A 15,730-nucleotide genomic window follows, 5' to 3' on the forward strand; every position below is an offset into this window, starting at 1 on the left:
TGGCCTGGTGCCGCCCTTAAGGAAGGTGGAGCGGGCCCGAACAATAAAGGGAAGAGCTGGCTTTCTTACTAGCAGGGCCTTGGTTCCTTGCTCTCAGGAAGTTCTGGGAAGACTAGGAGAAGCCACCTTACAGGGGTAATGTGGCCTTCTCCAGACATGAAGTTTCCACTCTCATTCCCTGACCTAGAAGAGAAGGGCTTCTGCTAGCATGTATGCAGAAGATATGGGCTAGTTACCATTTCGCACTTACTTCTCTTTCCGTTTTAGAAACTAAAGCTTAAGTTACAATTTCTACTCTTAAAATTATTCACTGACTTAAAAAATCTCAGCTGTCTGCCTTTAAAAGAAGAAAAGTGTACTCAAGTTCAAATACTAGTGTGATAGAAACCTGGGGCAATTCTACTTGGAAGCAGTTTGCTTAATTTTTTCTCGTTTAACCTTCAGGGGAAACTTGGCAGGATAATGGTCCAAATGATTCGATGACAATGACCGTGAGTTTAGTGTGGGCTGAGCACACTAGACTGGCGGTGGGGACTGAAGTGGTGGCCCACCCTGTCTGTTCAGCACCCCCAGGTCTCCTTGTCCCACTGGGCTCTCACTCCACGTCCTTTGTGAGTGTGCTGAGAGCATGTTTCACTGCATTACTCAAATCTAAGGAGCTCTGGTAGCGTAGTGGTTACGAATCGGGCTGCGAACTTTAAGGCCAGCAGTTTGAAACTACCAGCCACTCCGCAGGAGAAAGATTAGGCGTTCTGCTCCCGTAAAGATTTACAGCCTCGGAAACCCTGTACAGGGTCGCTATGGGTCGGATCCCACTCGACGGCACTTAACAACAACAACAACAAAGGTTCCCTACAAAGAGACTGCTGGGCGCTGTCATCCTTCCTGCCTCCTCTGGGTACTGTACTTCTCATGTATGACGTTGTAATGAGACTGATAGCACTGGTAGTGTCGGGCTTAAGCACTTGGCCGCTGACTGAAAGGTCTGGTTTGAACCCAGCAGTCTGTATGGGACAAAGATGTGGCAGTTTGCTCTGTGAAGATTTACAGCTTTGGAGTCTTAATTGGGCAGTTCTACTCTGTCCTACAGGGTCACTGAGTCAAAATCAACCTAGTGACAACAGATTTCTTTTCAGTTTGGGGTTTATGAGATTCATGAAATTCAGGTGTGGTTTTTATGGTCTGGAAACTTTTCTTGTAGAAATAGTCAGAGTTGTCCCCCACCCACCCATTTCTCCTGGGCTACTTAGTAACAGGTGGTCAAGATGTGAGTTTTCCCCTTTGCTCCCTGAGCTTGTGATCCAGGAAATAGAATTCAGGGGTGTCGCTCTCTCTCTCGATTTTGGGCCAGAACCACCATTTCCCTTGGCAAGTTTGAAATCGAACCACTTGGCTACCTCACCAATAAACTATGGCCATCTCGTCTCCATACTTTCAGAATACAGACGTAAACTGTACAATGTTGTGTAATGTCCGAACAAATTTTATATCTGTTCATTCATTCCACATTTTCAGCATCTTTTTGAGATTAAAAAAAAAATTAGTAAAAAGTATCGTTGCCGTGGAGTTGACTCGGACTCATGGTGACTGTGTGTATCTCCACTCCAGAGGACGTTCAACAGCTGATTTTTCTTAAAATGGGTCACCAGGCTTTTTCTCCCAGGTGCATCCAACCTTTCAGTTAACAGTTGACTCTTTGCACCACTCAGGGACTATAAAACACGTATTATGGGCTCTTTTATTTAATGTAGATACTTTATAATCTCTAGACTCAGAGGCACACAGCTAGTAAGAGTGAGCTAAATGTTACCCAGGATTCAAGGAAAATTGTAGATCTGAAAATCCCAATTTCTGCTACAAGTTGTTTGTCTTCCTTTTTTCTTTTTCCTGTTGACTTGTTTTCATTTTAATAGGCATCTTTTGATGTCAAATCAAAGCTTATTGTGTTAGCAAATATCCCAGCCTGGTCACTTAGGAACTTGGGGGAGGGCGGAGCAGCAGAGTTGTCTGAAACCCTGAGGGCACAGAGACATTAGGAAAATTGGGGGCCGTGGGTTTTATGAGCCAACTAAGTCAATTTTGTGGCCTTGTAACTTTTTGATGCTGTAACAATAAACTTTTTTGCTTATGTCATGGCAAATTTTATGTCTCTCAAACTAATTAAAGCAGATTCTATTAGTGTTCACAGACAGAACTGAGATCGGGCACCATGGTCAGTCATGGTGCTGCTCATAAATAATATTTAGATTTTTGGAGTACAGTCTGCTTACCTTCTCCCACTTCTGGTTAACAGCACACTGTTGAGGTTTGTCTTCAAGGCACGTCATGTCTGTTCTCTGTCCAGACACATGGTGGGGGAGGGATGTGGTGTGTGTGCTGACCAAGGCCAGAGTGGACACTGTGTGTCCTCAGGCAGCCCAGCTGCCCAGTTGACCATGAGTTGCACTTATGTAGACTAGGCTTCCCTGTTCTTTGGGATGGAGAACTTCTGCAGGGCCTTAATCTTGGGGGAAACAGAGGGTCTGCTAATTGGGTGGTTCCGCCCTACAGCTCCCTGGGAGCAGTTGCCTTCCTTTAGGGCAAGGGCCAAACATGGCCTGGAAGATACAACACAGGTGTGGAGAAGAGAACTAAGTTAAAGGAAGAAGTAATGAGATGCTTCACTCTATATTCTTTCCCCTCAGAAACACAGTCAGTTTTGCTAACTAAACTATTAGCTCCGTAGCTAGAGGTCTGCAGGAGGCAGGAACCAGAGTTGTTCCTGAACACTGGGCGCTCCCTGAAGGCCTCATCTGTGTTGTTTCTGTGTCTCAACACCAAGCCTCAGAAATTTACTTATTGTGCAGAATTCCTTAGCCCCCTACTCAGGGGTTTTGAAATCTACAGAACACACTTTTTTTGTTGTTGTTAAGTGCCGTTGAGTCAGTTCCGACTCATAGCGACCCTGTACAGGGTTTCCAAGGCTGTAAATCTTCATGGGAGCAGAACACCTCATCTTTCTCCCGAGGAGCGGCTGATAGTTTCAAACTGCTGGCCTTAAGGTTCACAGCCCGATTCATAACCACTACGCTAACCAGAGCACTTTAGTATGATGGAAAACACATTATAGTAATGGCAGCTGAAATGAAAACTGTTCATTATTCTCCCAGACAGTCATGTTTCAGTAACATAAGGGTACACATAAAACATGGAAGCAGCACTTTGACTCAGAAGGGTAAAAGAAGTCTCTTTGCCTGCCTCTCAGCTCCAAATTTCACGTTTCCTGTTCAGATGTTCTGCATGAGGGAAGGGGAGAGAGAGAGATCAACTCCCAGAGAAAAGAATGAATAGACTGGGAGGCCAGGGACCCCAAAGGTTTCTACTACAGAGACAGTCACTTTTCAGTAATTCAGCCCAACTGGATGAGCATATGTTGACATTGTTTGTCATTGTTAAATGCAGTGAATATATCCTGGACTTACTGGAAAGTGGAAAAGAGAAGTTTCTAGTGTTTGCGCACCATAAAGTGGTTTTGGATGCAATTACTAACGAGCTGGAGAAAAAGGTAAGTTCCCTTTGAAACCCAACACAGTGCTTTTGTTGATGGTATGTCAGCTTCTCTGTAGGCTTCAGTCAGATCCCAGCAAAGATGTAAGATGACAGTTCTTACAAGCATTGCTGAAGACTTCCAAAGAAGAATTCTTGCTTGTAGTAGACCCACACTGGCGTCAAAATACTTTCCCAGCTACGTCACTTACCCCGCTTAACACGTGTTTATGTGCGTGTTTACCCACACCTGTGTGATCCTTGTGTACTGTGTGCATGGTTATCTCCAGGCATGGCCTTGCTTAGTCCCTGGATGGACTCATCCGCATTACTAGGTTGTCAGATTGCTCTCCCAGACGGTTGTTTATACTCTCACCAGCAACAGCTAAGAATTCTCCTGCTTTGTATGTTCATCAGCACGTGATATGACTGTACTTCTTACTTTTGGCCCTTCAGTCAAAGGAACTGTTGTCTCCTCTTTGCTTTTAATTGGAATTTCCCTGGTTACCAGTGAGCTCTGTGTCCTTTTATATGTTTTGGATGATTTGTGCATTTTATGACGATATAAGAAATCTTCCTCTCGTATATTTTTTGTCTGATAATGTTAGAGGTAGGACTTTACTCCACTCGGGCTTGAGTTTTCTGTTATATGATGTGATGCAGGAAGCCAGCCAATTGACTTAAAAGCTGTAAGCACTACAAAGAAAAAAGCCAACGCTATCACTAGTCCTAGGGAGCTCTGGTAGCGTAGTGGTTACTAATCGGGCTGTGAACCATAAGGTCAGCGGTTCGAAACTACCAGCCGCTCCACGGGAGAAAGATAAGGCTTTCTACTCCCGTAAAGATTTACACCCTCGGAAACCCTGTTACAGGGTCGCTATGGGTCGGAACTGACTCGATGGCACTTAACAACAACAACATCACTAGTCCTAAGAAACCCACTGCAATTAATTTAAAAAGTATTAGGATATTCTAAGGGTACAACAGGGTTTCTGGATTCCAAATAAATATACTAAAATAAATTGCTTTTTATGGGCCAACTATAACTAACAAGTCCATGTATGGGAAAAGATCAACTTTATAACGGCCAACAAAAACCATAAAGTACTTTAAAGAATCTTACTGAGGAGAGTGCAGAAACAAATGAAGAATTAGAGAAACTTGTGCCATTCTCCCTGTGAAAGGCTAAAACGTGTAAACAATGCCAGTCTTCTCTAAATTAATCTGTGGTTTCGTTCAATTGTATTTGTAAAGGGAACTTTATACTGTTTTTCCACAGAGTGTCTCAAAACCTAAGCAGGAGATAACACTAAGACAATTTTGAAAAAGCAGTACAGTGTCAGAGGACTTGTCCCTGCAGACATTGTAAAGCACCAGTCAGTGAAACTCAGTCCTGAGGGCCCGAGAGCTGGTGGCCAAATGGACAAAATAGAATGGTCCATGAGTCGAAATTCAAAGTGAGCCTGTAATCAAAGAATTCTCCCAAATCAAGTTTTATTGCTTCAACAAATGAAGTTTGAGTAGTTGATAATGTAACTAGGAGAAGAATTTAAATTGTACATCACAATTTGTGATACTAAATTCCAGAGAAATCAAAGATCTTGAAAGCATCAAGTATTAGAAGAAAAGATTGATGACCGTCTAGCTGACAGGTAGATGAAGCATGACTTTCTGTGCGTAAAAACAATGAAAGAAATTACAAAGGAAATGGGTTTCTATTAGCTTTAAGTGTGGACCTGTCTGTCACACACATGCACAAGGTTAAATCACGGAACCTTTGAACATTTCATATATTTTTCGCAGCGCAGTTTGGCCATAACTTATTGTTACTCATATTCCAAACTCCCTGTACTGTAAATAGCCAGACCAGTACAGAAAGATGTATGTACAAGAATCGTAGTTATGTTGTTTGTAATAGTGAATAATTAGGAAAGTAAGTGTCCATTAGTAGGTATATACCATTAAGTAAATTATAGTCATATAATTCAGCCATAATAAATGATAATGTAGATGATGTTCCATAACTTCTTGGAGATCACTTGACCCCGTAAGTAATGGAGGAATTCTAAAATTGAAGCTGTTAGTTAGTTTCTGGTTGGTATATACAAGGGGCTCTCAAAAAAGTTTGTGGAAAAATTCCATTATTTTTTAATCCCATTTTCTACAAACTTTTGGAAGCCCTGGTGTATTGGTATGGAAAACTGCCCACAATGTATCAGTACAAACCTGTATGTATAATGGTTTCCAAAGATTGTGACACATAGAAAAGAGCCCGAGTCATAGACACCCAGAACATTCATGGTGGTCATCTCTAGGTAGTCCTTCTCGTCTTTTTATTCCTCCTGTATTTTTATAACAATTATGTATTCTTTTTGTAGTCAGAAAAATTACAGATATTTCAAACTATACAGAAGCATTTAGAAAGCAAATAGAAGTGGATGACAGGTACTTCCTGTGGTTGGCTAATGGGTGACCGTGGGCCAGAGCAGTATTGTGATTCATGCACGGCCCTGTTCCTCCTCAGCAGCTGCCGTAGCCCGGTCACTCGTAAATGACAATGTAATAGTAATAATGACAGAACTAAGAGCTTCTTGTGGGGGCAAAGAATGAACGAAAGGAGCTAAACCAGGGAGTATGTTAACAATTTATACTACATACAAATACTACCCTTCCTATACAAAGATTATAGTGATGCCCAGTAGTGGGGGAAATGGACCATGTATGGGAATCGGTAGTTCCATCAAAGAAATAAACCAGTGGCTGATAAGGTAGGAAACAATTCAATTCCACTGGTACTCAAAATAATTGAATAATGTAAAAGAAGATACTTTTTGAACCTATCAAATCCGCACAGGATTTTAGAATGCAGTGGTGTCCACTGCTGACAAAGGTGCAATGAGGTAGATGTGGTCATACATGCTGCCTTTTTAGAAAGCAATTTGACATAGGACTATGATTTTTAGTAGCTAGTCTAAGGAAGTAAGAAATGTGGGCAGAGACTCATGATTGGACATTTCTATTCATCCTTTAAAGTCTTTTCCCTTTTTCTCTTAATAGCCCTGTTGTTGCTAGATGCCATGGAGTCGGTCCCGACTCTTGGTCGTACGTCGTCTTCACACTTGTTTTCTTGTGTGAACCATTGTTGTAGCCGCTCTGTCAGTCCATCTCCTGGGCGTCTTCCTCTGTTTTTTTCATCTTCTACTTTACCAAGCGTGTTGTCCTTTTCTGGGAGCTGGTCTCTGCTGATACCGTGTTCCAAAGTACCTGAGACAAAGTCTCCTTAGTAGCTTTGTTGAGGTATAATTGCCAGATACTAAAGGCACTCTGGTAGCATAGTGGTTACAAGTCAGGCTGCGAACCTCAGGGTCACCAGTTCGAAACTACCAGCTGTTCCGCGGGAGAAAGATGAGGCGTTCTGCTCCCATAAAGATTTACAGCCTTGGAAACCCTGTATAGGGTCGCTATGAGTCGGAACCAACTCCACGGCACATAACAACAACAACAACAACCTGCGTATATCTAAAGTGTACAACTTGCTAACTATGCACAGTAAGAGAAGACTGTGAGCATTTCAGCCACCCCCCACCCAGTTTGCTGGAGCCCCTTTGTGATCCCTCCCCCTTATGCACCCTCCCATCCCCAGACAACCACTGGTCTACTTTCTGTCACTGTAGATTCATTTGCATTTTTATATATTATTGTTGTTTCTTTGTTTCGTCTCTTTCATGCAGTAGAAATATTTTAACATTTATCCATGTTCTTGCATGTGTCAATCATTTGTTCCTTTCAGTGCTGAATAGTGTTCCATTCTATGCACATTCCACAGGCTTGTTGTGTTTTTCCAATCACCGCTTGATAGACATTTGCCAACTTGTCCTTCTTTGAGTGAAAATTAGTGATACCCTATATCGACAGAAATAGAAGAATGTTAAATTACTGTATCACTACATAATGAAATTTTAAATCATGCTTGTTTTTTAGAAAAATAATTTAGCTTATTTATAATATTCTCTTTATTAGGGAAAGCATCCTATAGAATTTTTCTTAGAAAGGTAGGTACATTGGGAAGATTTGTTGTTGTGGTTGTTAAATGCCATCGAGCCAGTCTGACCCATAGCCACCCTGTCTAGGGTTTCCGAGGAACATCTGGAAAATTTGAACTGCCGACCTTGCTGTTCAAACCAACTTTGCAGTCCAGCACATTAACCCACAGTGCCACACCAGGGCTCCCATTAAGAAAATAGTGGAAGGAGATTTGATAAGATTACTAATATTTTTACTTTCGTAATATTTGCCATTAGAAAAAAATAAGCAAATGCCACTTAAAGAAAATGTTGTTAAGTTCCATCAAGTCAGTTCTGACTCATAGCGACCCGGTCAGTATAAGGCTTCCAACGAATAGCTTGGTGATTTTGAACCACCAGCCTTGCAATCTGCAGTCCAGTGCTTATCCTACAGCGCCACACCAGAATTTCCTTAAAGAAAATAAGAGGATTTTCCTGAGTGACAAAAGCCAACTTCAGAAGCTTACATACTCTATGATTCCATCTACATAGCATTCCTGACGTGATATCATTTTAAAAATGCAGGACAGATTGGTTGTCAGGGACTAGGACTCAGGTGGGGGAGGAGAGAGAAGGTGTGGTCCACGAAGGGCTACAATTCAGTGTCTGAGATGTCAGGACTGACCATAGAGGTGGATGCCTGAAAACCTGACCCGGGGATAAAATGCTATAGAATGCGTACACACACACCCACACAGACGAGTGCAAGTAAAACTGGGGAAATGATCCCTAGTGGTGCAATGGTTACATGCTCTTCTGCCAACAGAAGAGTTGGTGGTTTGAATCCCCCCAATAGCTTCACGGAAGAAAGACCTGGCCATCTCCTACAAAGATGACAGCCTAGAAAACCCCATGTGACAGTTGTACTCTGTCACATGGGGTCGCTGTGAGCTGGAATCACTGTGACGACAAAGCAGGAGAACTCTGAGTAAGATCCGTAGATTGTGTCAGTGTTAACTGCTTGTGACCTTGCACTGCAGTTTTGCAAGGAACTGGCTCACTGGTCTCAGTTCAGTCAGAGGCCAGGTGGGCCCTCAGTCTTGTCTCCATCTGGGAGCAGGGTTACTCTGCGGCCGCCTGGCCCACCTTGGCTTTGCCTCCTGATCCCGCAGCACGTGCAGCACATCCGCATCGACGGCTCCACCTCCTCTGCAGACCGAGAGGACCTGTGCCGCCAGTTCCAGCTGTCTGAGAGGCCCGCCGTGGCGGTGCTGTCCATCACTGCCGCCAACATGGGCCTCACCTTCTCCACCGCAGACTTGGTGGTTTTTGCCGAGCTCTTCTGGAACCCAGGGGTAAGGGATGCAGAAGGCTTGCGCCTGGGTGGGGGAGGTCAGGCTTCCCAGGGGTTTTTGCCGTTGCCAGTTTCCTTTTCCTCCCTGTGGCCCTGCTGGCCTCTTCTGAGCACCGGCCCATCTTCTAGCCAGTCATTGGGTCTGCACTAAGTAGTGGGATTGTTGATACCATTTAATAATGGGAAGTGTGAAGTTTCAGAAGACTAGGAGGAATCTGAAAGTTCATCTTCAGGTGAAGAAATGAGGGCCCAGTGGGCTGAGTGGTGAGCCCAGGACCACATCACCGAGGGGAGCATGTGGATGCACCCCGGCCTCTGAGACTCCGGCCATTGGAGAGTTGCTGTAGCTGCCAGGACCACGTCTGAGGGTTGTGACAACAGACAGCCAAGACTTGCTTGTTTGAACTCACAGCCTCTTCTCTGAGCAGCTGACAGTGCTTCCTGCTGTCTGCCCTGGCACGGACGGCTTCCATAGAGCAGTGATCACTTTAGCGGAGATGCACATGGAAGGTTCCAGACATTGTACAGCAGAGGCAGTACCCTGTGGTTGTAGTTATTCATTATAAGACTTCCCATCCGATTAAGAAAAGTACCCTGCCCTCTGATTAGTTCTGGAGTCTGTCCCTGGATGGTGCAGACAGTTAGCTAATTCTCGTGGCCGTTGGAGGTTTAAATCCACCCAGAGATGCCTTGGAAGAAAGGCTTGAATCTATTTCCAAAAACTCCACCATTGTAGATGCTGTGGAACACAGCTCTTTGATAATCATGAGATCGCAAGTCGGAATCCACTCCACAGCAACTGGTTTTGTTTTGTTTTGTTTGTTTTTCCTTCTATTTATCTATGGCCTCTCCCCTGGATGGTATATTTTTATTGTATTTGGACATCTGTTTTATTTCACACAGAAAAGACATATAAATGCAGTCTTCCCCTGTCTGCCTCTATTGACCCTTCTTGAACACCTAGTAACATGGCGCCCGGCACCAAAATCACATCCCTCGTGACTAGCTCCTGATTCTAGTTCCCTAACCTGTGTTTTGTTAGACTCTCACATTTATTAAAATGGCAAGTCTATAGTAGGTCAGGGCTTGTAGGTCCCCCACCACATGATATTCGGCAGTGAGACACTTTGAGGAGGGTGGGGCTGGGGCTCAGAGGGGCCACAAAGCTGCTTGCCATGGTAGGCCTTCACCCATGTCTCTGGTTCCCGGGACCTGCAGGTGCTGATGCAGGCTGAGGACCGGGTGCACCGCATTGGACAGACCAATTCCGTGGGCATTCACTACCTCGTGGCAAGAGGCACAGCGGATGACTACCTCTGGTATGGCCTGCTGGTTGGGGTTCTGCTAGGGTTGACACCGAGGATGTGTTTTCTTTGCTCTCTAAGTGCTTCTGCTAAGACCCCTAGGTCCCACCCAGAAGACTCTTCAGCCATGCCCTCCCACATGCCACTCTGTTTGGCTATGTTACTAACCATCACTGGTGGTCTGAGGGAGCCAAGGTGGCCCTTTTCCCAGGGCTCTGAGACAAGAAGGGGCTGATGTGATGAGGTGGTGGGATTTCATGTGTAAAACACTCTTCTCAAACCTGAAGCTGCTTGTCGGGACCGGGGCATGGCCTCCTTCGTCCACGTAATGAGGTGTGTTTATCTGATGGCCCATATTTTACATGCTGTGCTGGACCACAGAGAGAACACCGCTCACCTGGGCAGTGAGCAGAGGCAGCGATAAAATGTTCAGCCCTGAGGGTCCCTGCCTATCACCTAAGCAAACGTTTCCAAAGTACCCCACCCATCTCTGTTTTATGATATGAAGTTCCCTGCTTATCTCCTGTCTTCCCACCCCACATCTCTGTTTCCAGCTTTAGGACTGAGGTATCTCACTTTGGTAAGGTGTGAGGGTCAACCCAACTTCTCTTTGTTCATTGGGAGTATTAATTGGGCAGCTCAGAACATCACTAAGTTCAACATATTTTTGTCATGAGGTGGTGTGTACTTCCTACACATCTTCCATTAGAAATCATTTTGAACCGCGTGATGTTATGAGCGCTGATCTGGGTTGCTTGACAGTTGAAAGGTGACCAACATCTCGGGGTAGCCTTTAGAGATGCCAAGATGTAGCACAGTCAGCCCATCACAGCCCCATGAGAACCAGCAGGGTAGCCCTGCTTTGGTCAAACCACTGGTTTCCCACACTCTCCCATGCAGCTCATTTCTCCCCAATAGGCCCCTGATTCAAGAGAAGATTCAAGTTCTGAGTGAAGCCGGGCTTTCTGAGACCCATTTTTCAGAAATGACAGAAGCCACTGATTACTTCGACAAGGTAACGCCGGCAGCATGCAACACCCTTGGCAGTGCCCGCCACCCAGGGCTGGAACATGGCAGGCCTGCCGAGTTCTCAGTGCAGCCTCCACATGCGTTTCTGAGTCTCTGTGAAAATGATGGCACTGTACTGACGGTTGTCTCTCCCAGCCCCTGTGGGGTCTCCTAAACCCATGGCTTCCTTCCCAAGGCTGCGCCTTTCCCATCAGGCCATTAGAAACTGAACGAAAACTCCCCGTGGCCGCCGCTCAATTGTTGCAGAAAGTACACAACAACACTAAACAGAAGGGCTCCCAGTGCTGGAGCGGGGCCTCTTTCAAAGAGGGTACTGCTTTCCACAGCGCATTTCCCCCTCTACCCTGCCCCACCCCAGCTGGTATAAACCGTTAGCTAACTGAAAGGTTGGAGGTTCGAGTCTGCCAGGGCTGCCTAGAAAGAAAGACCTGGGGAACACAGTTCTACTCGGGCACACCGTGGGGCCGCAAAGTCAGAGCCGTCTCCTCACAGTGTTTGGAATTGGGTTTTGGTTTGAAAAGTGAGACATGATGGAGCATTTTGCTTGCGCAGGAACACAAGTCATGTGGAGCCAGCCCCAGGAAAAAGCTCCTGACTCAGGCCACACCTACAAAGTAGAGTGAGGAGAGGCTGGTGGGCATCTTCCAGGCTGGGGAGAAGGCCTGTTTCCTCTGGTGAGAACTGCCCTCAGCCCAGTGGCAGCCTCGGCCTTTCCCACCTCCTTTTCAAGCAATGTGATGGAGTAGAGAAGAGGCTGAGCTCAGGCGGTTGGCAAGAACATGGGAGGTGTCTCTTCCTGGAGGGAAGTGTCTTTTAACTAGAGAGCTTGGACCTTGAGCGTCACACAAAGGAGTAGCCTGCAGAGTTGAATGAAACCAACAGAATCCTCTGGGTGACTCTTGAGACTTAAGAGTTTGAGGGTTTAGTTGCTCTGTCACTTACGTTAGCAAATAAATCTGTTCTTTCTAATGTAATTCCTGGGGTACACAAGGCTTGAAGGTCATCTTTTTTAAATGTAGAATACCAGTTATGATTCTTTCAGGTACAGTTTATACGCCCATTTTAAAACATCTGCATTTTCAAGGTTTTCAAAGAACTCTTAATTCAGTTGAGTGGCCAGTGTTTGCACCCCCTGGGTTATTACATGCCCTTGGAAAAGAAAGAACCTTATTTTTAAAGGACTCTCACATTCGAACTCACGTATCCCTACTGGCCTTTCCCTCAGTTACTCAGAATCAGGAGTTTTTCTGCCTCAAGTACAAGTGCAGTGTAATATAAATGGAGTTCATCATTTATTAAGAACCACACCAATTTATCTTTTTATAAAGATAGGGCTGAAAATATTACCAAACGGAGGAAGGAAACATTAATGTGATCTTGTAACTTGCTTTCAGTCAATTGTGCGTGCTCTGAGCTGGCAGACAGCGCTGCCCTCACCATACTTACCTGCACAGTAACAGGCATTTCTGCTTGGAACCGGCTGCTGTGTGAGGCAGCGTTTCTGAGACCCTGCAGTTCAGACGGAGTCCAGTGAGGATGCCCCCGAGGAGTGCACAGGGTGGGGCTAACCTTGATCTTTAGTACCACTTCTGTGCTGGAAGACTGGGCTCCTGGAAGACAGGGAATGCAGGGCCTTGCTTAATTGAATATTTGAGAATTCTTAGATGTTGTGCTCCATGATCAGTTTTCAAGGAGTTTCATTTTCAGCAATGTGGAGGGAATCTGTTAAGGAGCACTGAGGAAATCATGGCCACCAGAACCTGAAAAAAGGAGTCCTGGTGGTGCACCAGTTAACTGCTAACTGAAAAGTTGGCAGTTCAAACCCACCCAGTGGGGCTCTTAGGGAGAAAGCCTAGAAAACCTTGGTGGGGCCCTTCTCCATGCTCTAGGCTCACTGTGAGTCAGAATGCACTCGAAGGCACTGGATGGGATCTGACAAGCCAGGGAAGCAACTTTAGACCCAATGAGGTAGATACCCAAACCAAACCTACTGCTGTCGAGTCGATTCCAACTCACAGCAGCCCTATAGAACAGAGTAGAACTGCTCCCACGGGCTCCAAGGTTGTAATGGCGCGGTGGGTTAATGCACTAGACTGCAAGGTCGGCGGTTCTAGCTCACCAGCCACTCCTGTGAAGCTCTATACAGAGTCGCTATGAGTTAGATCCAATTCCACGACACTTAACAACAACAATCTTTATAGAAGCTGATACTACCTTTTCCTCCCACGGAGCAGCTGGTAGATTTGAACTGCTGTACTGTTGGTTAGCAGCTGAGTGCTTTAACCACTGTGTTGCCAGGGCTCTGAGGGAGACCCAGGGTAGTCCAATGCCATGATAAAATCTTGGACAGGATGGAAAAATAATCTGGCAAAGACCTGCGAGGTATTTGTAGTAGGAAGAGAATTTACTACAGCAAACATACTCCATTGAACACTTTCAAATCCCATTGCAAATGGATCCAGGTGACATATGAAGTATGTCACCTGGTCAAGATGTGAAATAGAGGCGGGAAGTGATAGAGGAGGTACAAGCTAGCTGCCAGTTTGATGTGTGGGACCGAGAGTCAGGATACCGGTAGCATCTCAAGCCAGGAGACAATAAGAATGGTGATCCACTATCCTCTGTAGACTCATTCTGAGCTGGCTTGGGGTCATAGGAGTGGGATGAGGTATGGTTTGGCTTTGGCAAGTTTCCTTTTGGGAAACTGGGCTGTCGGTAGAGATACTGAGAGTGTGCATCTGATGGAAAGGTGGTCAGGGTTGGAAATTTAGACTTGGGAGTGGTTGGCTTGTTGTTGTTAAGCGCCATCAAGTCAGTCCCGACCCATAGCGACCCTATATAAGGTTTCCGAGGAGCAGCTGGTGAGCTTGAACCACCGGCCTTGAAGTTCAAACAGCTTTGCAGTCTGGAACATTAACCCACAGTGCCACACCAGGACTCCAGGAGTGGCAAAGGGCTGATAATGAGCCAAACGGAGTCTGGGGTAGAACTGCTGACCATGGTTTTAACACTGCATCATCGGCAGCAATGCACAGATGCACAGAGTGGGCATTTTGGCCATTTGTAACCAAGGACAGGTATCAATGTCTTAATGTGGTAGAGATGTGTTCATGCCCTGTGGGATCTATTTCACCATGGAAATAATTAATTTGGAAAGGTAGGAGAGGGAACATTTCCGACATAAAGTAGTTTGGTGTAAGAACAGATTCTTCATCACTCTCACCATTGTTTGAAGAGAAGAGATCAGCCTTGAGCCTTGTCCTCATTTTTAAAACTGTCTGTATGGCATCAAATTACAGCAGCCACTCAAAAATGTGGAGAAGCAAGCTTCAGGGTTGGTGAGCTCATGCTAGGGGTGGAGGAACAAGTCAGTAAAGGAGGGTGAGAAGGGCCGCAGCTCCTGAAGAAGGACATTAGTGCCAAGCAGCCTCCATGGAGACCCTGACAGTGTCCCCTGGGACTTCCCTTGAGACCTCTGCTCTGTCACCAGCCATAAGAGGAGAGTCAAGGGAGGGGTCTGAGTGCTTTCTTTCATCTTTCCTTTTCTTTGTCTGATGAAGGACCCAAAGCAGCAGAAGATCTATGAATTCTTCCAGAAGTCCTTTGAGGAAGATGTAAGTGATATGGAGCTCCTAGAGGCACTGGAGTCCTTTGACCCAGGAAGTGCTTCAGGGACATCTGGAAGTAGTTCCCAGGACCTAGGAGACTCCCTGGATGAGAGCGAGAGTATTTTCACAACTAAGAAAAGGAGATTTGAATTTTTTGATAACTGGGACAGCTTTACTTCTCCCCTGTAAGAGGTCAAAACAACTTTTAATACTTATGGAGTGCATTAAAGTAAAATAAAGCATTTTGTTTTTCAAGCCTGTGTTCCTCTTATTACTTGGAAGTGCATTGCTGTCTCCCGGCCCAGCAGGTAACAGGCATTTCCTGCAGCTCTGCAGACTTGCTGGGGCCTTACTTTAGCTTTTCTGACTAAGACATGGAGACTGTGGTAACCTAGGATCTTTAACTAGCAAAATTACTCTGTCCTGTGCAGCACTAGACCACAAGGTGGACAGTTCAAACACGAGCTGCTCCTTGGAAACCCTATACAGGATCACTATGAGTTGAAACCAACTTGACAGCACTTAACAACAACAAAATGGGTCCCTATGTGGCATTGTAGGATAAGCATATGACTGCTAACTGCAGGTCACCAGTTCAAACTCATTAGACACTAATTAAAAACCCTATGCAGGTCACTAGGAGTCAGAACCAACTCAAAGGGACTTAACAATAGGGTCCCTATGAGTTGGAATCGAGTAGATGGCAGTGGGTATAGTTTTTATAAATAACGAAATGCTTGCAATATAGTCCAAAATCTAGATTCTTAAAATGTATCCAACAAATATTTATAGAGTGCCTACTATGTGCCTGATTTCTTGACTGCTGCTTCCGTGAGTGTTGATAGTTGATCCAAGAAGAATGAAGTCCTTGACAACCTCAATCTCTTCTCCATTGATAAGAATGCT

General features: G+C 45.2%; 1 protein-coding gene across 1 annotated transcript in view; it reads left to right on the forward strand.

Moving 5' to 3' along the window:
* SMARCAL1 (SWI/SNF related, matrix associated, actin dependent regulator of chromatin, subfamily a-like 1) overlaps positions 1 to 15,017 on the forward strand; it is a 66,064-nt gene extending 51,047 nt beyond the window's left edge. The window contains exons 12-16 of the mRNA XM_006867795.1: positions 3,442 to 3,544; positions 8,702 to 8,884; positions 10,102 to 10,202; positions 11,106 to 11,202; positions 14,777 to 15,017. Of these exons, the coding sequence (XP_006867857.1) occupies positions 3,442 to 3,544; positions 8,702 to 8,884; positions 10,102 to 10,202; positions 11,106 to 11,202; positions 14,777 to 15,013 (721 nt within the window). The 3' untranslated portion in view covers positions 15,014 to 15,017. The remainder of the gene's footprint in view (positions 1 to 3,441; positions 3,545 to 8,701; positions 8,885 to 10,101; positions 10,203 to 11,105; positions 11,203 to 14,776) is intronic.
* The last annotated feature ends 713 nt before the right edge of the window (positions 15,018 to 15,730 follow it).

Source organism: Chrysochloris asiatica, unplaced genomic scaffold (assembly GCF_000296735.1).
Source record: "Chrysochloris asiatica unplaced genomic scaffold, ChrAsi1.0 scaffold00110, whole genome shotgun sequence".
NCBI lineage: Eukaryota > Metazoa > Chordata > Mammalia > Afrosoricida > Chrysochloridae > Chrysochloris > Chrysochloris asiatica.